Source organism: Oreochromis niloticus, linkage group LG15 (genome assembly GCF_001858045.2).
Source record: "Oreochromis niloticus isolate F11D_XX linkage group LG15, O_niloticus_UMD_NMBU, whole genome shotgun sequence".
In the NCBI taxonomy this organism is placed as follows: Eukaryota; Metazoa; Chordata; class Actinopteri; order Cichliformes; family Cichlidae; genus Oreochromis; species Oreochromis niloticus.
In genome coordinates this window covers 11745068-11771356 of record NC_031980.2, presented here as the reverse complement: position 1 = coordinate 11771356, position 26289 = coordinate 11745068, and the positions used below count along the sequence as shown (strand labels likewise).

General features: G+C 40.2%; 1 protein-coding gene and 1 long non-coding RNA gene across 2 annotated transcripts in view; one reads left to right on the top strand and one right to left on the bottom strand.

Moving 5' to 3' along the window:
- The window catches only part of serac1 (serine active site containing 1), an 8725-nt gene extending 3309 nt beyond the window's left edge, over window positions 1-5416 (bottom strand). Inside the window, exons 1-14 of the mRNA XM_003449931.5 lie at window positions 5266-5416; window positions 4625-4773; window positions 4499-4535; window positions 4264-4406; window positions 3064-3153; window positions 2341-2472; window positions 2127-2248; window positions 1911-2039; window positions 1633-1746; window positions 1312-1474; window positions 909-1059; window positions 668-809; window positions 382-482; window positions 125-222 (exon numbers count right to left, since the gene is read on the bottom strand). Of these exons, the coding sequence (XP_003449979.2) occupies window positions 125-222; window positions 382-482; window positions 668-809; window positions 909-1059; window positions 1312-1474; window positions 1633-1746; window positions 1911-2039; window positions 2127-2248; window positions 2341-2472; window positions 3064-3153; window positions 4264-4406; window positions 4499-4535; window positions 4625-4773; window positions 5266-5369 (1675 nt within the window). The 5' untranslated portion in view covers window positions 5370-5416. The remainder of the gene's footprint in view (window positions 1-124; window positions 223-381; window positions 483-667; window positions 810-908; window positions 1060-1311; window positions 1475-1632; window positions 1747-1910; window positions 2040-2126; window positions 2249-2340; window positions 2473-3063; window positions 3154-4263; window positions 4407-4498; window positions 4536-4624; window positions 4774-5265) is intronic.
- Window positions 4701-26289, top strand: LOC112841727 (uncharacterized). Its single transcript, XR_003214069.1, has 3 exons — window positions 4701-4825; window positions 16814-17334; window positions 25594-26289. It is a non-coding gene; the product is annotated as an uncharacterized LOC112841727 (long non-coding RNA).

Genomic DNA, 26289 nt, shown 5'->3' with positions numbered 1-26289 from the left:
TGCAAGAGAAACCAAATGCAAGAGGATAGATTAGTAATTTCTTTTTTTTTTTTTTCAAGTTTGATTCAAGGGATCTGCATAAAAGTCCAACATGCTTGTGGAAGGAAAGATGTGGGAGAAATACCTCCCATACTGTGGGCTACCCAGACCACAGGCCTTTCTCCAACTCCTGCCAGCTTTAACTTCTTTAGCAGCTCCTGACTTCTGTAGGCTAGAGACTTCCTGGAGAGACAGATAGTCAACCCTTTAATCTGTTGGAGTAATTAATCCAAGGGCACCTGACTTTGCAAAAATATTCTGTTTTACCAAGAGTAGCACCTTAATCACATGTAGACGTATAAAGAAACTACAGATTTATCGTTGTTTTTTTTGTTTTTTTACCTCTGATTCTCAGCAGGACACTGGGCCATCCAGTCACTTAGATGACTGTCATACTCCACCGACAGCACTCTCAGATTTGGACAGTCAGCAGCCAACCATGACTGACAATAAACAGTGATAAAACGACATGGAAGAACACTGAGATAAATCTTAAGCTGTGTGAGACCTAAGAGTTTCACAGAGACGACAACACACTTCTAAGTCTTGAAACACTCAATTTCACTGTAGGAGGAAAACACTGAAATAATCCATTAATGTAATTAGAGGAATCAGGTGCCTTTGTTACCTTTGGCCAGCACTCTGTATAGTCATCTTCGCATTTGGCTGCCTCCTCTTCCTCTAACGTATTGCGGTCCTTCTGCCTCCACGTCTTAAAAGCTGCCCCTAGAATCCCGTGTATGAACAGCACGTCTGCTTTGATTGGCTGACTGGAAATTGAAAACATTGTCAAAGATGATGGTTTGGTTATAACAATAAAATAAAATGATGTTAATGCATTTATGTAACAACTGAATTTGTTTTCCTACTTGCTACGTGTTTGTGGGTGCAGGATATAGACACCATCTGGGTATTTCTCTTTTACTGTCTCCCTGTCCAGGTTTGCAAGAGCACGAGCTGCGTGAGACGCCTGCATGATATGAGGGCACTGCATCATCTCAGCCAGGACAGACACCCAGCCTGCAGGTGTTTTATGGGTAAAGTAGGGGAAAAAAAACAGGAAAGTGTGAGCAGTACGATAAAATTTATAAGTTGGGGTGGATAACTATAAAAGTAAACACATTTTTTTGTGATGGTGACAATCTAATCTCTAATTGAAACAAGCACAACATATATTTTAGACCTTACTTTCATAACATCTTTAGCGCACCCAGTCAGGATTACACATAATCAGAGCTGTCTCCAGTTTATTCAGATTAGTTACAGACTTACCGGACTGGGCTATGGCCTGATGGGCACCTTCATTGAGAGCCAGGTTTCCGATAATGCGAACAATGTTCCTCTGAATCTTCATAGAGTCTGTTCTGAGGTGATAAACCCTCTGGAGAAGCTGTAGACCTCCGTTGGCAACTATGTGGTCACAGTGGCTCCTTACCTGCAGATCGCAAAGTATTAACCACAAGGCAACATCCAGACAGGGGGCGCATAGAATTGACCTTAATACACTGCTACAATGACCGCAACGAGTAGTAAGTAAGTAATCAAGCCACCGACTCCAGACTAAATCACCTTTGGATGCACAATGATGATTACCTTTGAGTGTTGTACCAGTGCCTGCAGACAGAAGGACTCCACCTTCTCAGAAGGAACAGAGGTGAGGCTCTGGGCATAAGGCAGCCCATTGCCTCCAAAACTCCACAGACCACCCTGGAACAATGAAGCGCACGTGTTAATGACAGGATATAGAAACTAGCTTTTTTCTTTCTTTTTCTTTTTTTTTTTTTTTGCACATCCCAGTGACTGTTGTCCTCCTGTTTAGACCATCACCTTCCTAAAGACTGTACATGTATGTGTAAATCTGTGATTGTCACCCTTTGTGCTGCCAAGGACTGAGTGCTCTCTCTCAGGGCCAGTGAGGTAAAGTACCGAACACATTTGTCCACCTCAGTTTGAGGCAGAGATGCCAAAAGCTGCCTCAGTCCGTCCTCCGCTGACAAACCCTGAGAAGATCACATTATAGTGAGATGCAGCACATCTGTGAGGTAGGCATTCAAATGGCAAATATCCTAAAGAGTAGATTTGAGTACCTCCCCCAAATCAGGCAGTGCAGGTGGGTGACGGAAAAACCTCAGGTCTACCTGAGGCGTCCGGGCCAAGCCCACTGCTGTCCGATGGTCTATAACCTGTGCTGCCGTCTGGTACTGGTAATCTGGATTATTCAAAACAGGTGTGATCTAAGACCAAAGCAGGTCTGTGTTGTGTATCAAATTAAAGTGACAGGAAACTTTTAGGGTCCTTTACCATGCCAGTGGTGATTGTCTGCAAGCTCCTGAACAGCCTCTAGTCTGATGGCTTTATTAGCTGACTGTGTCTTCTTCAGCAGGACCCACAATGCCACCTCATGTGGGTCAGCATCCACATGACTGAAGTGCTCTAAGACACAAAATTACAGAACAAACTGACCGTCTGAACATTTAGAGAATAAAAATAGAGATGTGTTGTACTAATTCCTCTATTTGGACCTTTTAGCAATTCTAACTACAGCTAAATGGTTAACTACCAGTGTCTACTGCGTCACCTTTTACATTATTACAAAAGCTAAGGAGCTACAGTACAAACCTTGCAGGAGTGAAACTTGTGTCATCAACTTGGCAGCTATTAATTTGTAAAAGGTTAAAGTAAACAAAAGTCAATGTAACTTTTTGTCTGCGGATTTAAAACTACAGGTGCCGAAACAAAACAAAAAATCTCAGACCTGTTTATTCCACTCACTTTCACAAGATCCACACCACTGTACAAGCTATGTGGCATTCAAAACAGGATGTGCATGTGCAAAGGCAGGTGTTTCCTTTGGTCTCTGTGCACATACGTCACATAAAATTGACTGAATGACTACAGTTTTCTGAGCATAAACACTTGCCCTGCTATTGGCAACAAGTTCAAGAAGTTAAGTTCAAGAAATATTAGGGGTGGCATTATGGTGTATCTATGTTATTGGTGAATTGGTGTTTGTTAGATTCTCACCATCGAGTGATTGCAGTAAAAGCCTCGAGGATATTTCCACAAACCGTCTTGCTGCTTTATGAAGTTCCCTCCTTGCTTTGTGTGTAAGTCCTGGAAGAGATGCAGAAAAAACAACTAGCCACTACTCCCTTGACAGAATTTGGAATTGCATTTCTATAACATTATAAAGAAAACAGAAACCATTTAGAAATGCTTTCCTGTAGAGGTGGCTAATTAATCAAATTTGAGTGAGATTAATTTATATTTCCATTTTTATAATAATGATTCTATTTTTTATCTTTCATTATAAATCCATCTCATCCTTACAGCTATAGCATTTGCACCTCCCCGAAAGCCTAAACACACTCCCTGCTATACTGTTGTGTGTTAAGTTCACATGTACTTATTTTAAGTTAAAAGTGAAATTAACGTATTATGAGTGAGTACTGCTTAAAATGATCATGATCATATGTTTCAGCATAATCAAGCAGCTTATATTTGAATATAAGTTGATTGTGAAAGCTTCCACTAAAAAGGTAGAGGAAGTAAAATCACCCAACACTAAATGGCCCAAAGTCCTGGCAGGAAAGGGAAAACAGGAAGAATGAAGGCAGATGTCACTGCCCCACTGAACATAAAAAACTCAACACTTTCTTATACAAGAACAAAATGTAGCCACTCAGCATATTTGTCAGATAATGCCCTCCCACAGGAGGGAAGAAGGAACATGTCCAAAAAACAGTAAATTTAAATTAAAAATCTAAACAGTCTTACTACATTTATGGGCTAGTGGAAATATGTACATATGTTATACAGCAAAAGAGCTTAAAATAACAGATTTTGTACAAGAAGAAATACTGCAATGCCGAATGGCGGATGCTACATCTGAACTTGTGTATTTTCACAATTAAAGGTCTAATTCGTCCCAAAATAAGTCTGACACTGGATGGAGGTATGTAGAAACAGAATGTGAATATCTTGATGCAGTGAGAAAATGTAGGACTACAAACAGAGTAGTACAACAGGCAAAAAGATAAAATATGAGACTCTGTGATGAATTTATAAATGTACTGTTTATTCTGGGATTGTCCTAGAAACACCAGCCAGGGTTTGGTGAAAAGTTGTGACTGAATCCAGCAACATAGGGTATGTAAATATATGAAAAGACACATTATAATGTCTCATGTTACCCATGAGGTTGTTTAGGATAGCATTAATTACCTCCAGTTAGGTTGTCTTTTTCATCTGAAGGAGTGGCCCTCAGATAGATGTACGACTTGTTCTTCTCCTGAAGAATTGCACTAGTGTCAATGGTCACAGCCTTATCCAAGGCTATCATCTCATAAGTAATAAAAAGACAGCCCCTGCAGAAAGGAGCATGTTTAATAAGCTATGGGACAGAGATCATTCTTCTCTCACACGATGCATAAATCAGTCTTTTAATAATGTAACTTACCCCAAGACAACTGCGCCAGTTACTTTAGCAACTTTCCCTAAATGTCAGCGAAGAGGAAGATCTTTATTTTCAATGTGTTTACCGAAATTTAGTGTACAAGATTGCTGATTTTGTCTAATAACTTACTTAAATCTTTCCACTGGAGCACTTTCTTCACACCGGGTGGCCCAGCTGTGCTCAGCCTCCGACAACGGATCCAGCGCAGAGCGGCTGCGGACATCCTTCCCCCGTGTGCCCTCCCAGATGTGCGTGTATTAACCAGACTGCTGTCCAACCTATTTGACAGAGTCACAGACGTGAGGATAGTGTCTGATAAGGCACATAACGGTATGTCAACGCAAAAAAGACCCGATAATTACATTTAATGTTTGTCATGTCAGTTTAAACACTTAGCAGTGCTAACATTTAACTCGTGACAGTGCTAATGGTGAACTAATCTAAAGCGTCAATTTATTCAAAGACCATTAGCTAAACGTTAGCTAGCCACACATAACATAGCAGGTGGGTGTGACTGACAGCTGGGCTAAAATTACTTGACTAAATAACATAAACACCGGTAAGTCTCCGCCATAAAGCCAAAGCTGGCATGAACACCCAAACGTAATCCGGGTGAAGCTAAATGAAGCCTTAGCTGCCACTAACTTGGTGGAGATTAGTTAGCATTTGGCTATAACTGTTCTATCTCTGTGCAAGGCATCCAAACGGCTAACGGAGTAACCCGGTGGACATGTAGTGGATTAATGTCCATTTCTGATAAGCGATATTACCGTATTTGTCGATGGACACGTTTTAAAAGAACTACGATAACGTCCTCCACGACTGCCGGTGTACATAAACACAACATAAATTTGTCCCACAAATAATACGTCATCCACTGCAACAGTTTTTTTTATTGACAGCTTTAGAGTTTCAGTGTGTGAACGGCAAGATTACGCAAAAACGACAGTGTAAAAAGTAAATTTCATATCGGAGATGCACAGGGGGAAAAGGGGAGGGGCGAGAGTAAGAGAGACATAAAATAAAAACGGTAATAATGTTACAAAACGATATTATTATAAAATGAAAAATGTTTATAGCATTCTTGTTGCGGGAAGAATAAATTTTGGGCACATAAAGTTTAATTTCCATTCATGAAAATAGGGAAGTGTGGCTTCTTATTGGAGAACTGCAATTTATGGATGTGAAATTTGGCAATGAGTAAAATCAAACTGATGAGAATAGATGGGCTAGAGTGGGGGTGTCAAATATAATTCCCGGGGAAAGGAATAAGCTGGATAAAGACTTGTATTACAGCTTTATCTTTACTGCTAAATACCTCCCATGTGGCCACAATAAAGTAATTAGGTAACAGATAAAAAAAATAGCAGAAAAGTTCGTTATTTTTCACTACAGAAATTAATGGGTTTTTTTTTTTTTTAACAATGGATACAAATGAAGGACGTATTCCGTGAATAAACAAAAACTTTGTGTTTTGTAATCACAGGATTGACAATAAGATACAGCTACCAGAACTTTTTCTGTAATTTTACATGTTTATTTCTTACAATTTAATTCTCATACATATAGATTTCTTTCATTCACTACAGGAGTGAATGAATCTTTATTATGTAGAAAAAACTGAGATGCCCTGTTGAAATTGTGCTTCTTTATCAAATATTAAGATAATATTCAATAATCGAATAATTGAAATTGTAAATAAACCATTATGCACGGACAGAAAGAGGAGTTTCATTGGTCTGGCCCACTTAAGATCAAAGTGTGCTGTATCTGGCTCACAGTGTAAAATGAGTTTGACCTCCTTTCTCTTTCTCAGTCAAATATGTACCAGATTTTTTAAAGTGAAAATTTGACAAAATGTTATTAGAAATAAAACCAGTAATGTCTTTCCATAACTACAACTACTTTCCATAAGTACAAGACAAAAAAATATATAGGAGGACATCTGTGGGAAGGTCTGACAAAAAGAGCAAGATATATCTATCTAAACAGAAGTGTATTTTTTACATGCAGTAACATATTTGTTATTACAGGTTTTTTGCATTTTATGTGCATTTTTAACATATCATAAAATATAACTTTTAGAACATTGTTCTTTCTTCTCAAAACTGATTTCTTTAACCAAAACAACACACACATACCTTTATATTCCTATAGAACATCAAAAACCAATTCAGAAATTCAGGAAACTACTATAAAAAGTATTTCTGTATTTTTTGGCCATGAAGCTACATATTTAAATCCATGCAAATGTGTAAGAGTAAGTTTATTTTTTTGCGTTCTGGTGAAGTGTAGGGTGTTTTGTCCAAATATAGCATTTACAGTTGTACATGTACAGTATGTCAACACCAGTGTTACCTGTTTCATGTAGTATATGGCAAAACTCAGTAATTCCACCATGTAATGTTAGTACAGTGTGAAACATTGCCAAGAAAATCAGTGCAGAGATACAAAAAGGTAACAAAAGAAGTATTTATTGGTTACTATAATACAAAATGTCCAGCTGAGCTGACAGCTGCACATATTTCACTGGAAATATTGGCATGGCTGAGCCTTCCTCTTCCTCCTCGTCCACGATGGCCTCCGCTGCCTGCTAGTCTTCCTCTTCGTCACTTGAGGCCTCTTTTATACTCTGACACATGACTGAATTGTTCTTCAAGTTGAGTTTGAGGAGGTGCATGACGAGTGAGAGTAACTGGTAGCGATTGTGTTGCATTTTGAAGGCCAGCGTTTCTAGGTGAAAAAAGTGTGCTAAATAATGGATGTGTGCGTCAGAAATGTGCAAAACTTGGATTTATAACGATATTTGAGTGAGACTGGTAAAATTGTGCTAAGAGTTTAGTATTTTGGAGTCATGTTTTGATATGTGAGCTTCATGTTTTTAGATTTGGTTGTATAGTTCATTTTTGTGTGTGTATTAGATGTGGAAAAAATGTAATTAATTTAGTTTCCATAGTATGTTTGTTTGTTTCAGCTTAGGTTTTAGTTTGTATTGTTTAAAAATGTTAAGTTTTAGGTTAGCTTTTATTATTTTGATTTTATTATTCAGAGAACATATTGCAGCACAAAGAGCAGTTTTTCAAGTCAGTTAACTCAGTCATGTTGACATCCTAAGTTTGAGTGAAAAATCAGGCCAAGATCTCGTCAAGCAGGTTGTAATTACACATTTTCTCAGTTAATTTTTTTTTCAAATTCAAGTTTATTTTTTTGTCTGGTTTTAGTCAGCTGTAAAAACCTTAGCGATGATGTGTTTTGCCATTACGAGTGCTGCTCATCGTTTGGTCCTGTAAAGTTTAAGAGCTCTGTAGGGATTGTGTCCTTCACCTTTCAAACTTTACTGTTGTACACTAGTTCCTTCTTCAGGAAACAACAGTTAGGACAGTAATAAAAATGACAGCACAGCTGCACTGTAAATATAGCAGTCTAACCCAGCTATTACTATTACTGTATTCTGGCTTTTTTTTGCACTAGAGTACTTTACTGTGGAACAACACTATAGTCTTGAACTGTTGGTAGCTCATATTTGGGTGACTGCTAGGTTGAACTGCATCATGAGGGGACTACCTTGACTTTTATGAAGTGTGCTGGAGAGGTTTCATGAAAGTCAACATAGTAGCACTTCATAGTACAACGGTTCAGACATTTGCTTGCCATGCAAAAGGTCACTGGTTCAATTTTAGCTGGAGATTAAAAGCCCATTTATGCTTGTATCAAGGGAGCAGCTGAAAGTAGCTATAGGTGGAGTGGTAAAGGACAGAACCCATTACATTTTGAGATTGCTCAGTATCATTTCTTTATACCTGTAGAGGGCTTATTGGAAGAATCATTCACCTTTTTATATATTTTGTCTGCACTGAAAAACCTTTTTGAGTCTTGCTTTATTGCATTAACTTAAGAGCAGAGTCCAGTAAAATACATTCAAAACATACAGAACAAAAATTCTTATACCTAATGCCCACATTTTCTCACATGTCACATTCGCAACTGCTGTTCATGCAAACACATAAACAAAATCATCTTGAATATGTGATTCAGAAAATAAAAAACATCAGGTCCGTTTAACCAAGTTTTCAACATGAATTTGATAAAACATCAAATAGTCTAATGCACTTTATTAACTACAGGCTTACACACACTTTTTATTTATCTTTTAAGCTTCACATGTACAATCATTACATCTTTTCTTGCATAGTTATTATATGACCTGAATGGAGAAAGCATATGTCTTGCCTTGCATTATAAATAATCACCATTGCCAGGATGCAACACCATTCAAATGACTTTTTACAATTTTTTTTTTTAATAAAAGTATCTAATGATGAAAGGCAAATATGTTTATAAATATATAGCAGATGACCTAAAAATTATGTAATTTCAGGAAGTTATTGTGTTAAGTAGGGCACTTAGCTGAGCTTGACCTCTTTGTTTTCTCCACTCCAGCTCCACCTGATCATAAAAATCATTATAGATTTAGTCCGGTTTGGAAATCCGTTCATCTCCCAATTAGTATCAGCCAGTGGTCCTTTCACTTCTCTCAGGTTCGGGTTTCCTGATAAGCTCTGATTATGCTCTCATAAGCTGGAGGTGGGGTCTGCGTAGCATGAAGACCTCTCACACTGTTCCCCCAAAATGACTCTGGTCTTGGTGGGGTGGCAGCTGGCTGGGCTACGCTTTGAGCTGATCCAGTTGATGTAGTCAGAGGTGGTGTACGTGGCAGTGTGGTTTGGCTCCCCTCCTCTGCCTCTCTTGCAATTTGGCTGCACTGGAGGAGCGGGTGGAAGGTGGAGCCCCTGAAGCTGGATTTATGCGCCATTGCGTCAAGGTGATCCGGAGAGGAAGTCTGGCGGTGAAAGGTGAAAGCAGCAGTCACTAAGCTGTTGTTGCTTCGCCGGTCATAGCTGCTGCTGCGGTTAAAGCCTGGACGATGGCGGGAAGAAGTGTGCGAGTGGCGATGCGGGCGGCGGGTGATGCTGGCAGAGCCTGCTTTGTGTCGGGAAAACCAAGTAAGCATCACATAAACTAGGGCGCCCAAGAGAAGGCCCACTGCCACAGAAGCACAGAAAGCTATAATCAGGTGGTCTGTGAAGAGAGAAGCATACCATTTAAAAAAGGATCTTTATAAAATGATCTGTGCTGTAGTATCTTTTTTATATCACAAATATTCACATTACAAGTCTGTGAAAAAGTGTTTGCTCTCTTTCTTGCTTTCTTCTTTGTTTACATGCTTTAGATCATTAAACGAAATTGTAATATTAGACAAAGATAACCTGAGTAAGTATAAAATGCAGTTTTAAATTATGGTTTAATTTATTAAACCATCATTTTATTATTAATCAGTTAATTCATGATTTCCTTGTGTGAAATTATGAATTAACTGTGATTAACCAAATTTTTTCAGAAGTTCACTTCAGTTTCACAAGCTACTCTTAGGTTTGATTACTGCCAGACCGGTTGAATCAAAGAATTACTTAAATAGAACCTGCCTGACCAAGTGAAGCAGGCTAAAAGATTTCAGAAGACAGCACACCGTGCCAAGATCTAAAGAAACAGCTGAGAATCAAAGTCATTGATATCTATCAGTCTGGAAAGAGTTATAAAGCCATTTCTAAAGCTTTAAGGCTGGGAATCTAAACTTGGAACAGTGGTGAACCTTCCTCCGGCCTACCGAAAATAGTCCAAGCGCACATCCATAACTTATGGAAGGAGGTCAGAAAATAACCAGGACAACATCTAAAGAGCTGCAGGCTTCACGTGTCTCAGTTACACTTAGAATTCATGACTTGGCAAAAATGGCATCCAAGAGAGAGTTCCAAGGAGAAAACCACTGCTGACCAAAAAGAACACAAAGGCTCATCTTGCACTGCTAAAAAACATCTTGGTGATCCTCAAAAAAAGATTTCTTGAAGGCTTGAGCACCTTTATATCTGACATAAAACTAACACAGCATTTCATAAAAAGATTATCACACCAACAGTAAAATAAAATTCTAAAGGAGAATGTCTGGCCATCAGTTCATGCCCTAAAGCTCAAGCACACTTGGGCTATGCAGCAGAACAGTGATCTAAAACACATCCGCAGGCCCACCTCTGAATGGACCAAAACAAAAATGTAGGCTTCGGAGTGGCCTGGTCAAAGTCTTAACTTAAATCCCATTGAGTCTTTTTTGATATGACCTTAAAAAGGCCATTGATGCTGGAAACTCCTCCACTCTGGCTGAATTAAAACAATTCTGCAAAGAAGAGTTTGCCAAAATTCCACCACAGTGATGTGAAAGACTGATTACCAGGTATCACAAATACTTGCTTGCAGTTCTGTGTGGCAAGTGTGGCACAACCAATTATTATTTTTGCAAAGGCATATAAAATTGGCAAAAAGATACATTTAGATACATTTTTTTGATGCTCTCAATACAACATCATACCACACCATCAATTATTGCCCAGGTTGGAAGGTTTTTCAGCCTTGGTAAAGTTATACATCCTCACTACTCTTATGCACATGCAGTGCATCTAAATACCCTTTATGGTCTTTTTTAAAAAAAAAAATAATCCACTGTGAATGCAAGGAATTTAATGTGTGCTAGGAAGAAACTGAGAATTGCCAGACATGTCTTGAAATATGGTGGCCCTTGACAAAATAATAATAGGCTTTCCTCTGCCTGTGTTTAACAGATTGAGCCTCTTGGAGAAAACAAACCAACTGAGTTTTATTTCCACACATGCACACGCACACAAAAAATGAAAAGCTGTTGACATATTCTTGCTCAGTGCTACTTTGCCTTGGATAAAGCCAACTGAGCATGCTTGAGAGAAGCAAGAGAATGTAGCGGATGAGACAAATACCACTGGACTTATGCCAGGAAAACAAATCGGGTTCCCCTCAATAAAATGTTCAAAAAGCCTGAACCTGCTTTGTTACTAGACCACATTTCCACAAGTTTTTTTTTCTCTAATTTTGGAAAATGGAAGGCAGACGCTAGTAAAAAGTCATCTGGAAATGCCATTAGGGAAAACTGAAAAAAAGAAAACACCAGCAGCAAATATGTCTGTGTAGGTTCTCAGTCATCCAGGTTATGGTAATCCAAGGAGCTTAGAAAGAAAAGTGACTGGACTGACATTAACACTGATCTCAGTAGGTCACATGATAGGGTGAGGTTTCACCTGAAAACTCAGATAATGACCTTCACCTTTGTTCATTTGATGAGGCACCTGATCAATAGTCAAGTACCCTCTTAAGGGAAAACTCCCACTAGGGCTTAAATACCTGGGACTCTCCACCATTTGGTTTTAGAACTGAAGAAGATTCTTGGATGAAAGGTGAAACGTCCTCAAGAAACTTAAAGAAGTCCAGTCGCTTTTCTTTCCACGCTCCTTAGATGAGCACCAAACAGATCGAGCATTCTTAGAAGTCAGAAAAGGTTTCTTTGAATATTCAAATTTGGATGATAAAGCTTGGTTCAAAAAGGCACCAGGCCCACATATTACATGTATTCCAGGAGGCGATTCAAGCTTGAATTCCTGAGGGCACCAATCAGAGCAACCACATGGAAAAGACCAGCTAAAAGAGAAGGAAAACTCAGAAAACTCACCAACGTCGGCAGGCTGAAGCATTTCCAGAAGGAAATTTGTGTTGTTCGCAGCCATGACTTTATCTGCTTTGTCAAAGGAGAGGAAGAGAGACTGAAGCTCAGTTCAGCCTGTCTGTTCCTCTCGTCTTCTCCCTTCTCTCCTGTCAATTCTTTCCTGTCCTTTTTTTTTTGATGGATTTTCCTGTCTTTCTGTCCCGTCTCTTTTCCTGTTCCCCCTACTTTCTCCCTCTTCTCCTTTGCTCACTTTCCCTGTCGGTAACGTCCGACTCCCTCAAAAGGAGACTCAGCCCAGACACTCGCAGGGCTGGCAGCTAACTCTGACAGTCAGCTTGTTTATGGAAGCGGAAAACTACACTGTCACATTTCCTGCTTTTCTGCTGGAAATTAGCAACAGGAGGGGCTTATCTATCCAGGACAGAGATCCTGGAGGTATAGAGACGGGGTGTTTCTGTAATCACTTCCTCTCTCATCATTTCCTTCAGGTTGATTAAAGTAGAAGAAGGATCACCACAGCAGCGCAGGGGTTAGTCCTTCAGCTGTTACCATATGAGAGTCTATTACAATCACAAATATTTTTCTTCCTTTCAGAAATTATAAATATTTCAATGTCTTCTTTTCTTTCTTCCGTCACGAGACCCCAGGCGACTAGCCATCAGCTTGCACCAGGAGTTACATTTCTAGGGTTGTAAGGGGAGTTGGAAGGCAAATCACCAACTGAAAATGGTGATTGTAATTTTGCAAGTGTCTTTAACTGCAGCATTTTTATTGGTAAACTCAGTGTTTCTTCAGTGCCTCTCTCTCTATCAAAACCAGGGTTGCCTGAATTTGAGAGATTCAGTAAAAACACTGTAGTTTGATAAGAAAGAAAAGCTGCTCAGCTGCTCTTTTGATACACCAACATTTTTATTTCAAGTTCTTTTTTACCGCCTTCTCTCGACAAATCAGGATGCAATGCACTGAAATTAATCTCTGTGTTTTTGATCCCACGCTAAACTAAAGAAAAAAGAATTGCAGCCAAATCTGCTGCAAATTCATCAATTCAGTCAGGAAGAACGATGCGAGCAGTCACATTGGTATGCCTCTGAGGTAGACCGGCCCCTTTGCTCCAGCGGCAGCTTCTTATTTTACTTCTCAGAGTTGACCCCTGATCTCAGCTTTCTCTAAACATTCACTGAGTCAGTGTTTTCAATAAAATACACAATTATGAGCTTTGTAGTCAAAAATCTATGAGAGTTTATTAGGCTAAGAGAGCTTTAACCTTCTCACTCGCAAAGAGAGAGTAAGGGAGAGAGACTATCCCAACCGAAGCTTGAACTTCCTTTAATTGTTGGCTCGGCTGTATGACCTGTTGAAAATAGTATGTCAGGCCATTGTTGTCTGATACAGAAAAGCTGAAGGGCAATAAACCAACATGTTGATATGTGGCGGAGACATTCTTTAAGCTTTCATAGCTTTTGTTCATGGCATTTATCAGGTGTAGCAGGGTGGAGTGGTGGGAAATCACTGTGCAGTCCTTAATGTCTTAGTAAAGAAATACACATCCAGAAGTACTTCAAAGATTTAGGCAGCAAGGAAAAATGCAGATTTTACAGATTTTTAAAAATTAATATTTTATGAACCTTCAAAGCTGTGGCTTATATCAATGTGCTTTTCTGGAGCATGTATAAAAGTAGTAAAATAAAAATAAACGGGTGAGAAGAAGAGAAGCAACTGGGTGATACTGTTTTGTTTTAAGGACGTTGCATTGGTTAGAAATAAATGCATCAGGGAGCTACTCTCTGTGTTTCTTCTGTCCCCGCTTTGATCAGTAGATGGAGCAATACTCCAGGGTAACTTCATAACACATCTCTTTATGTGATCTGAAAGTCAGAGAGCATGTCTGCTCCCACCCTGTAAACATTAAACATCTGTAAACATTAAACATCAGTCAAAATGGGGGGGAAGGAGTTGGAAAAACATCTCTGTTAGCTACTTAGCAGACACAAATGATAAAAGGGCTGAGGTTATTTATCTTTAACATTTGCACTGTACTTTTGAATGTGTGATACAGTCTGTTTGCAGACCTCCACATAATGATTATTCAACAGTATTGCACTCAAAAAAAGCCATGTTTTCTGCATCTTAATTAATAATGGGTGGCAAGTACATTTTTACACATTTTTTCATGAATGAATTTCATGAATCTTTATAAAAAAAATTGTGTCCTTTTTGCTACAGAAAAATATGTAAAAGGCTTCTGAGTTGAATACATAACAGACATCAGTATAACTGGAAAGATTCACTCGTTTCAAACACGTTTCGCGGTAAACAACTTTTCAGATACAATAATTCAGGACCCATAATAGATTTGCAGAACAGCGTTTCTCTCTTAGCATGTTGATTTTTGCCATGCAGGTTGACAGCAAACTTTCTAATGAGATTTCAGAAAACTGCTGACTATGCATGAAAGAGATTACCATGCTAGCAGTCTTGCTCCCAGCTCTCTGCCTGTGCAATGATTAGATAAGAAAACGGATCTTAAAAGGGTTACTCTTGGATGGCTTCCTATTGACCTGAGTGTTTTGTCTCTGCTCTCCTCTGCTGCAGCATTGTCGACTTTCTCTTTCGCTGAATCTGTTTTGGTCCACAGGGGCGCTGAATGGTAGAGGTCACCTCAAGCTGAGCTGTGTAAAAATGTAGGAATCAGCAGTCTATTCCTGCTGCAGAGCAGCCGGCCAATCCAGCGAGATCCCACAACATTTCAGTGCACTGACAAGTCAAATGGCCGATTCTGACACATGTACATTTATTGGGAAGGAGTTCCTGTATAGCTGATACTGAATTGACCAAGGTAAATCTTTTGCCCCACATTTTCTATGGCAGTAGCAATGGCAGGCCTGTAATTTGGATAGATTATTGTTTTATTGCCTTGTTTTACACAGTGGTTTAGAACATTTTTTTTGGTAGGTTTACCAGTAATACACCAATTCATCTTGTTTGGGGGACTTATTTTGAGGATTTCATGTTCTTCCACATCTTCTCTCCACAGCTTTTTGGCTAAAAGACAAATTTTTCCCCCCATAAATATAATTTTTACACAGTCACTGCAGAAAACAAACAAAACAACAGCACGCAGCAAAAGCTTCATAAAGGCTGCCAATATGTTGCAGAAGTCTAGACATCCAGACCTGCAGATATACTGTGGAAGGCAAATCCTCATCCTTAAAATCAGCCCTTTTCACCTGCTGCCAATCATTTAGTGAAATCAAAGAAGCTTCAGTCGATCATTTATTAGTTTTTCTGTTTTCCAGGCGTCCTCCTCCGTGTCTGCCTTTGTGGAATGACGCTCTGGACGGAGCTCTGTAGCTCCCTCTTTTAGTTTTCTAAGGGCTCTCCTGAGATGATGATGAAAGGACTTGTCTAATGGGATTACAGATCGCGATAAGTGCTCAGAGCCCAGTGGTTCATCGCACCTCCCTCTTGCATTTCAAAGAGTGGCATTGATCTGTTGTTGGGTAGTATATCTTGGACATTGTGTTTTAAGAGAGATGCTTTATTGCTTGATTCGCAGAGGTTTGTTCTTAATGCTCTTTGTCATTCCAGCCCCAAATTATATGTTTGATTCCTTTAAAACTACATTTAAAATGAAATGTCTTTTGGTTAGGATCCAGCTCGCTTATTTTCAAGGATTTGATCTGCAAAAGACACCAATCCCCCCACCACCACCCGCACCCCATCCAACCTTTAACCTGAGCACACTGTAAAGGTGATGTCATGGGATAATTCACAAAGCTGCCCAATAAGCAATGAATTATGTAGCAACTGAAACTTCTAGTTTATACTGAAATAAACTCAAGCAGCATTATGTCATACTTTTGCACACGTGTGCACATGTTCTGTGTATGCTTATGTATATTTAGATTTTATCATACTAGAGATGGTCTACCTCTATTAATACCAGTGAAATAACAATTTTTCTGTTAGGAAAAATGATTAATAACAGGGTTCCAGTCTATTCCTTTAAGTAAGGAGAAAAATATAGGCAATATATGATCATCTAGTCATTGTATTATTTTATTTATTACAATGAATTCATATTAAACAACTGTATATTTAAGGTGCAGCCCAACCCAAATGTGATTTATACAACAGGTTGGAGCTTGAAATTCTTTCCTTAACCATCAAACAAAGCCAACAAATTATTATACTGTTATTAAAGTATGAAGTATTAATCTGCTTTTAGAACTGCAAATAAATTTTGCTTTCTGGATTTTTATGTGGTAGAGCCATTTAGCTCATTTTCAAAACAACATGCTTTCAAATATGTAAGTGATTTTGTTTTCTATGCATCATTAACGCTAATTATTTTCATCCATTTTGCCTGCATTTTATCTTCAGTAATTTAAGAGCAGTTAATCTTGGTAAATAGCATCCATTTTCCACCACTAATAAAGCAAATACATCAGTCCTTCTGTCTGGCTGAAGGCGTAGTTATCACTCTCGAGTGAGTGCACAAGTTTGGCTTTAACCATTTCTACAAATTAATGCTCAAACCAATATTACCCTCAGATTGAGTCTGGTAAATTTTCAGTAGCCTTAACATGTATTAGTGCTGACAGGTTTGATTCTTTAATGTCGGCCCTTTTTAAAGCGGGATTTATCTTCCATCGCACATTTTCTGTGACTCATTCTGTTTTTTCTTGTTTCTTTCTTTTGCCACTCTGCTGACACGCACATTTGCCCAACTAAAGACAACTTCCAGTGTGGAAGAACCAGAAGGCACGAGAAGAAGCCCTATCCTGAGGTCTGAGATGGAAGCGCATTCCTTTTGGTTGGACAGCAGGTGGCAGTACATGCAGACCACAAAGCTATCCTGTCTGCAGGAGTAAAAGGCTCAGGGAAGGGAGGGGGGCCGCTAAGATGTTCAGTGCACAGACACACACGCATGCATGCTCGCATACACATCCAGTTTGCACTTACATCATCATTACCAGGGGAGGAGCTCTGCAGAATGTGAGGATTGCAGACAGCTACTGTAACAGGGATGACTTCAAAAGAAACAGCAACATTGGCATGATTCAGTCTTGACACCCTGCGGTCAGTGTGAAGACTCTAAACTGCTGCAGTCCTGGTCAGAGCATGAGGATCCTGCCAGGGTGATTCACAGGAGCTGGGACGTGACTTTAGTGACCTCAGTACAGCAGCATGGCATCACCCAGGCACTACGGACACTCTGCTCGGGATATTACCAACGTGATGCAGAAGCTGCAAGGTAGGAGTGAAATGCTTACTCACAATGCTCTTACTTGGTTTTGCAGAGTGTTTAGAGGTGACCTAGAGCTTGGTATGACACAGCAGAGCAGAATGAGGTAGAGACAGCGTGGAAAAATCTGTCTTTCATCTCATCCTCATGACATGAATGTCCTCGATGTGTAATGCTGGAATTCAAGTTCATATGGCTGATAAATGTTTGGTATGAGAAGGACATAAATCAGTGGAATGTGCAATGTCACTGCATGCAGTATAAGAAGTACAGTGGAAATTTGGGGTTATAATCAGTTCTGTTTTATCTCACCTTCAGGCCCCATCAGTGCTCTGGTTTATTTTAGATGCTCTGAATGTTTTTTAAAAATCGAGATGGAGAAACCTGCAGCGGTTGGAGCTTATTATTTGACATATATTTTTTCTTTTTCATTGGGAAAAAAACTTGATCAAATGGTACTGAGTAAATGTGTGAGAGACAGCATTATTGCCCCATTCTTGTTTGTGTTTTGTGTTTGTTTTAATTGCCTGCTTGCTTGCTGTGTGTTTGGTCTATCTGTGTTAGTGATTGCACACATGGAGTGCAGTGTGTGTGTGTGTGTGTGTTTGTGTGTATATATATGTTTCTGTATGTTGATTGACAGGGAGGCAGACAATAGCAAAGCTAATCCTCAGAGAAGCTGACAGGATGAAGTCTATTCCTCAGCCTAACTCGGCTGTAGTAGCAGGACTCCTCATAATAGACAGTTATATCCTCAGCTTGCTGGCACAGTTACATCCAACCTGGCCAATTTAAAATAATCAGCTTAAAGTAATTTTTTTTTAAATCTTCTCTAACCTCTAACTTTTATTTCTTTTTTTAAAATTTTATTTTATTGTATTTTTTGCAGCAGATAACTAGCATTTAATCCCATTTGCTAATAATGAAACAGCATGGCTTTAACAGTTTCACAAGCTTCCAGTGGGAAACGGTGTATCTCAGTGTGCCGGGATCATGTATCCTTTGCTGACAGGATCAGATTGATGACGCTTGCAAAGTAGCAGGAAAGTCAGGTGACACTAGAGCTGAGATCCAATATGGCTGCTCACTGTGCGGCTTCTGAGGTGGCAGTTTCTGTGAAAGCCGAGAACAGCATCAACAGCCACGTGGTTCCCCTGCATCACTGTGTGCAGGTGTGGATGCACACTTTGAATCTCGATTGTACGCTGATGGATCTAATTTTAGAAGCCTCCCCTCCAGCCGTCTCTCCAGTGCAAAGACGGATTGATGCAGACACGCATTGAGTGCGCATTTAACCATTTGCAACAATGAAAGGATGTCAAATGTTCCCATTATTTATTCATACTTCTCTGAATTAAAACAAATGAATCCACAGGGAGACACCCCCATTTCAAAGAGGTGGATAATGTTTCATCGGCATCTAAATGGTGGTGTTTCTAGATATCTGGCAAGCTTCTACTACTATATAGGAGTCTTATTGAATGCTGCAAGTATGTAAATAACATGACAGTGGTTTGTTCCAGCCACAGACTTCTGACTGGGTCCTACTTTTTTTGGCAGTGTGTCAGCTCCAGTTAGTGAAACCTTTATCTCATCTTAGCAAATGGCCGTTTTACCAACTGTTGCTTTAATGGTTTCACAAATTGTAAGCATTTCAGATAAAATTACTTCTGTTGCTGTGGGTGTCTTTACATATGGAAAGACTGAGGGTTTGTGGGAACAATGCCGCTCTAATGTAGCCGCAGTAGCCGTTACCACAAAAATACAACGCGTAGATCATCTTTGATTCTGCTGAATTTAGTATGTGCCTATTATATTCGAGTCTGATATATTGCCTGTGGTTGGATTATGCATCGTTCTTACTAGATGTGTTGAAAAAGCAAAATCTGTACTTGATCTACACTCACTGGCCAATTTATTAGCTACACCTGTTCAGCTGCTTAACATAAATGTCTAATTAATCAAACATGGCAGCGACTAAAAGGATTTAGGCATGCAGACACGATCAAAACGACTTGCTAGTGTTTAAAATGAGGATCAGAATGGGAAAGAACGGTGATTTGAGTATCTTTGAACGCAGCATGGTTGTTGGTGTCAAAACGGCTGATTTGAGTTCTTCAGAAAATGCTGACCTACTGAGAATTTCCCCACAAAACCATCCCAGGGGCTTAAAGAGACTGGTCCAAAAAAATAGAAACTATCCAATGACTAGCAGGAGAAAATATCTTGCTGATGGCAGAGGTCAGAGGAGAAGACTGAAGCCAGTCTGCTTTGAGCTGATAGGAAGGTAACAGTAACTAAATACAAACAAGGTATGCAGAAGAGGATTTCTGAACACCACGTTGAAGCACATGGGCTAAGCTAGGGCTAAGAACAGGAAATTAAGGCAGCAATTCAAACAGGCTCACTAGAAGACAACATATGATTGGAAAACATTACCTAGTCTGATGAACTCTGATTTCTGCTGTGATATTCAGAGGATAGGGTCAGAATTTGGAGAAACAACACGATAGCATGGCTCCATCCTGCCTTTTACCACTGATTCAAACTACTCTTAATGTAATAATAGTGTGGGGGGATATTTTCTTGGCACTCTTTGGGCCCCTTAGTACCAACACAGAATTGTTTGAATGTTACAGCCTACCCGAGTATTGATCCTGATCATGTCTATGCCTTTATGTGTACACATCTTCTCATGCACCGTGTCACAATGCTCGATCACGTCAAGCTAGTTTCTTGAATATAGCAATGAGTACAATGTACTCAAATGGCCTCCACGGTCACAATTTCTCTATCAAGATGAGGGCCTTTAGTGTGTGGTGGAACATACACATGCACATGCTTGCATGTGCAGCACACATATCTGCAGCAACTGTGGATGATCATTTCAATATCGACCAAAATCTCCCAATACTAGCAAGGTGTACCTAATGAAGTGGCCGGCCCCCTTTACACTTGCCTCTATACATGTACTTTCTCCAGATATTAAGGTTTAGTCCAAATTTAAATCAGGAGTATTGTCTTTCCTTTATAATGGGTTGAGTCGTGGAACTTTTCGATTGTACTCTGTATTTGTTTTTATTCTTTCTTTTTTCATAACATGTAGCTCTCATGTACCTCATATGTTCTCGCCTTTGAGTACAGCATCAAATTAACTTGTTGACAGCGGGCAAGCAGAATCTAATTTCATTTGTTTGATGTGTTCTGGTCGCCGTTCATCTCCTGGGAGGCGAGAGCTAAACCTGTGATAATATAATCAAGATGTTTTGTAGGAATCAAAGAGGAGCACTTATTTTTTTCATTAATCTGCAGATGAAAGCGAAACACAACATAAACACGTGTTCTTTCCAGTATCATATAGTTCTGAGCTTGTACCCCGAAAGACAGCTGTAGATGAAATATATGTAGCCTCTGTTCATGACAGTGTGACTCTAGTGGGATAATTGTTATGTTCACATGTGTTTTAGGGAAGAAAACTTGGTTAGTTGTATAAATATATCTAATCTAATGTCACTTGCATGTCTTGTAAACCGTGATTAGTTTAACATATTTCCTCATCATCTGGAGGGAATATAACAATCTCAAATCGCCATGTTTTAAACCGTTCTCCCTCAAGGCTCAATTTGGCGGCTGCTTGAGAAGAAAGAAACGGCTCAATGCAACATCAAAACAATCAAAACTTTTGCCCCAGTTTTGGGCTTGTGTTTTTCTCCCTTTAACCAGCTCTTTTGGTGCACCTCTCTGTCGCATACAAAAGGAAAAAAAAAACACATCGCAATTAGTGACACCATATGGCAGAGAACGGCAAGGCCGCTTTGAACACCTCCCAGCCTGAACTCATCCATATGCTGTGGAATTTGCCTGTTTGTTGTCTCTCATTAACGAGAAAAGCGATGCGCTGTTTTTGCTATAACAATTTCTCACCTGTTTTCACCGTCGTGGGCGGAAGAGGCACACATCCATGCCTACGCCTCTGGGCGCTGCCGTCTGCCGGCCCATCAAGTGGGCAAGTTTGCTAAATCTCATTGAGGTGAGTGTGCACACCTGCATGAGTTTTCTCTGCATTGTGTAATTTTGGTAAAGGAAGATGCTTAGCAGGGGAAAAAAAGGCTGAGAGGGCAAAGGGCATAGGCAACAGAGAGGCAGCACATCTGGAAGACATGAGCCCCATACTGAGAGTTTCAGATGGATGAAATGGGAATGAGAGCGGCAGCGGGAAAAGCAGGAAAATGAGGAGTGGACCAGCAGAGTTGTTGGGGGGGGGAGAGAGAGCGAGCCCACACACCAGCTTTTAAGCTCCTAGTTGCTAGTGGGCCTGGCACAGATCCTTGGGTTGGCACAGGGCCAGCTTGACATCCTGTTGCCAGGGGCGACATTATGATGCGGCCGCAGCCAAGGAAGGCCCGAGCAGACGGTCACCTTGAGCCATGCCAGCCTCCTGTTTAGCTGTGACACCACTATTTATCGTCTGTGGCTCTGCACACCGTGGCTTCACACACACACACACACACACACAAACACGTGTCCACATTTACACAGACACCGAAATAATCGCTGTGTTAAAAATAGCTCTAGTGCAACGTTTTATTTTTGTAATTTTTTAATAAGACTGGGTGTCAGCAGTTTAATTGAGTGGTTAAACAGACCCAGAGGAAGTCTTCAAGGCCACCAGAGTAGAACGGTGGCAGAGGGTCTGTTCGGGAACAAAGCTGTAGCGTGAGTTGTTGTTTGTTCTGCTGCTTCTTCTTCTACTTGTACTTCCAGATTGTGTTTGTGACTCGCTGCCATAAACGGCAGTCGCATGACAGCCAGCTCAGGGCTTTTTTTTCTCTTTTTCACCCTGTGGGCTTATGGGGCATGTCTGGTTCAGGCTCTGCTTCTGTAACAGCACGTTATGCTTGATAAAATGGTGTGTGTGTGTATGTGTGTCCCTGCACTAATGGGTATCTGTGTTCAGACCATGCAAGTTTCCCAGTGGCAGCTTCTATTGCAGATCAGATCATAATCTCTTTTAACCTGACAGTCAGTGAGGTTTTGAGTGACGTATCACAAGATTAGGTCACTGAGGGTCCCTCCTGTACAATATGTAAGGTGGGTCACACTCATCCACTCTAGACGCTCTTTTAAATGTCACCCTTTCACGAAGGTCAGAGTGTATTCCTGCGTTATTTGTGAAGAAGAAGAATTACAATATCAAATCTTTCTCTAACTCAACTCTAAAATTTTATGCAACACAAGCAGCATTAAGTGACTCTAAAGATATAATGAAAGGAGTATTTATGTTATCTCAAACTATTAGGTGCTGTTGATTCTCTATTAAATTCAGCATGGGGCAAAATCACAGCTTTAGGCCACACCGATTCCACGATACAGTATCTTCTCTGATGCTGTCTGTCAGATTGAAGCTCCAGATAGTTTTGACGGACGTGCCGAACAATGTCTTTACAGATAAAATCCTGACATCTGAGCTTTTGACCCCGAGACACATTCAGCCTCTTTCTGTAATACTCTGAGTCTCATGCAGGCTCTTATCGCTCACCCACAGACACCTCTGTCCCCCTTTTCCCTCCGTCTCATTGTGATTGGATAGTAGAAACTTTTGCCTCTGGCGGTAAATTTAGCGCTTTTAAATAGAGGTCAGATTGTGAATCCTTGACCTCGTAAAGGTCAGTCAGCCAGATAATGTGGAAATAAATAAGTAATTTCCAAGTTTTCCTGTTTTTAAAATAATCTGTCGCTCACAGAAAATAATAAAAATAAAAACACCTCATTTTGTTTTTAAGACACAGATGCAACTCTGCCATCTGACACTACAAGCCCTTTTTGCCTGTTTCAAGAATGCATAATAAGGAAAAAAAACAACAAAATTCAGGTGAATTTTGGGAAATTAGAAGAAAATTAATAGTAATACCTTTACAGATCTGCACTGTGAATGGGACAGATGGGTTTTAGTGAAGTAAAAGGCGCTCGGACATCTGCCGGATGCAAAAAAGAATTGGTTTAGGTTCACTTTTAATAACGCAGAAAATTTGCCCAGCTGGATGGGCATAAATGCGCTCAAGTGGATATGTGCAACAGGATTTTGCAGATGATTCTGGCTCTGTGCCAGGCAGCATTTTTATTTCACAGCAAAGACGAGCCTTATAACTGAATTTACTGCTCTGGCCACAGTGATTTATTTAGTGTGCTGACGCTAGTCCTTTCACTTTACTCGTCCCTGTAATGTGCGGCGGGCCACTGAACCTGGATAAAGAGCTTAGACTGTCTGACCCACTCCCGCACTCTCCCACACACACACACACACACACACACACACACACACACACACACACACACACAATCATCACACACATTCATGGAGAGCAGCAGAGAAACATCAAGCAGAAAATATTTTTTCAAAGCCAAATTGAGTCTTTCTAATGCTCTTAGTGCCGCTGAATGGTGTTTTGATACGACCCCCTGTGCCTCCAGTGGAATAGATGCTTTGTATTAGCCGCTTGTTTAGTCTGATTGTGTGTGTGGTGTTAAAATTTTGTTTTGTTCACCTAAATGTATTTCGCTGTGATAAAGAAGGCCTTGATAAAACAAGACAGAAAGCTGTAGCTCACGGACTAACACTGATTCGCTGCAGGATGTAGCTGATATTTTGCAGCTCCTCTGTCAGAAATGAATCAAATTAATAACTGAAACAAATATACTGTCTACGCTAAGAGAGATGACCTGTTTAGACTTTTTTGTCTCATTTGATTTTTACATATTTCTTTTTAAAATTCCTTTAGTTTGTTTTGCTGTATTGCATTTGCATTCTGATCTGCCTCATTGCTGTTGTGTGTGTGTGTGTGTGTGTGTGTGTGTGTGTGTGTGTGTGTGTGTGTGTGTGTGTGCATCAGTACCGCAGGTGCTAAAATTGCTGAAATTACTGTATCAGTGGCCTGGCTTTAATGAACACTGTGATATTTGGACATTTTTGTCAAACGACAAAGTGCCTTCTCTGCACATCTGCTACTGAAAAGGGAGTGATGGTGCTTGAAAGAGGCAAGGGGTTGTTTTGATAATCACTTTGACTTGTTCCCCCCTTCTTAGTCCTTTTAATGTGGTATCATTATTACTGAAATGTAATTAGGTATGCTAATTGGCTGACATTTGGACTTCCGTCTCAGCACTTACGTCGGGGCTGGTAAAAATGTGTTGTAAATGAAGTGGGATGGCGAATGGAGAGGCTGAATGGACGTGAGGGTTGAGTGGAGGTGCTGAGAGCGTGATAGATGGTGTTATTGAGTGCTCGGGCTAAAGTACTCCAGCGGAAGTGCAGAGAAGGGTTTTTTTTTTTTTATAAATTAGGAATTGTTGGGGTGAAAGAGAAGAGCTGGAGTCAGGAAGTGGATAAATAAGCTGTTGGAAGAAGCAGGGGTAGAAAAGCCTCTAACCCCTGTGAAATCAGTGCAGTGGGATGGGTGTGCGTGCAAGTGTTGCAAAATAGGTTGTGTGTGTGTGAGAAAGAGTGTGAAGCAATTATAGGGTACCTCTGCAGCGTACAACAAAGCCATCCATTTAGTGCATGATGGCGTTCACAGGCACGATCCATTAATGTTGTGCTGCAAGACGCACTATTTTCAGAAATCTAAAAAAGCCTCATCATGTACACACACATCCGCAGTCACTGTCCTTTAAGCAATTAATCCAGGTTGGTATGCAGCAGTTAGATGAATTTAAATGTCCACCAGCTTGAATAATATGAAGATAATATGATTAAATCGATGTATTACTACATTAATACTTGACAGCAGAGTGTGTGACCTTGTACAGTAAGTATGTGGAGTGCCCGTCCATATGTGACTGGCCATAATCATGGCTGGTGAGTTGTGGAGTCATTAATAGATTAAAAGAGATCAGAAATGCTTTGAGTGCAGAGCGGGGTCATCTGAGAGGCTGAGGTTTAAAGCTGAGCTTGTTCTTTCCATCCTCTTCTCTTGCTTTCTCTTGCTTTCTTTTGTCTGTACGTTGCTTCTTGGGAAATATGCATTCATAAGAAACCCCCCCCCCCATCAACTTCAAATACTTAAAGCTTTACTTATCCACAAGGTGGCGCTGTGTCTCTGTACAGTCATGAAGGGCTAAATAAGAAGTCTTGTTTGCTCAGAAAGAAAACCCAAATATCCTTAGGGTGAATATATTATATGATGAGCAGACACGGCGTTATTCCACCTTCCAGGGGGGCGTTTGTTTTTCCTTTAATGGCTGAAAAGAGACTGTTCCTCCTCTCCTCAGGAAGCATCGCACCCTGCAGGCATACCTGTGTGAGCGCCGGGCGCTGACCCACGTCCAACCTCCACAACCTCAGTGAAGGATCTGGTATTTTCTGGGGCTGCCAGGGGCTCCAACAGGGATCCAGACCAGCTGAGGTTCAGGCTGTTTCAACCCCCCACTATCATCTTTTTTTTGTTTTTTTCCTCTTGGAAAGACTGAAACACTCCTGAGATCTGCAGCCTAAAGGAGTCTGTTGGTTTATTTTGGTTTATACCGTATATGTGAAAGTGATTGTCTCCATTCAGCTTATTCCGTTCAACATGTGTGTGTGAGCCTGTGTGCACCTGCTCACCCTGTGGTTCTCTCAGCTCCCGTGGTGAAGTCTAATAAGTCCCATGAATCCTCACCATGTTGTTTTGGTTTTTGTCCTGGGGTTGTTTTTCTTAACAGTTTAGTTCACCAGAGAAGTTCTGCTTCCACATTTTTCGCTGTTAAAAAGGAAAAATTATCTAAAAACAAACAAACAAACAAACAAAAAAAAACAGAAATACTGTAGCTCAAAAGACTTGGACTTTCAGCGTGGCTATAGCTGGTCATTATTTAGTGCTGGCTCTTTGTAAATTTACTGCTTTAAAGTGGATTAAAAATCGCATTAATTCTCGTTGATTGATTCTCTTTGGCGGGTTCAGCACCTCGGATAGTTCCCTCACACTTCGG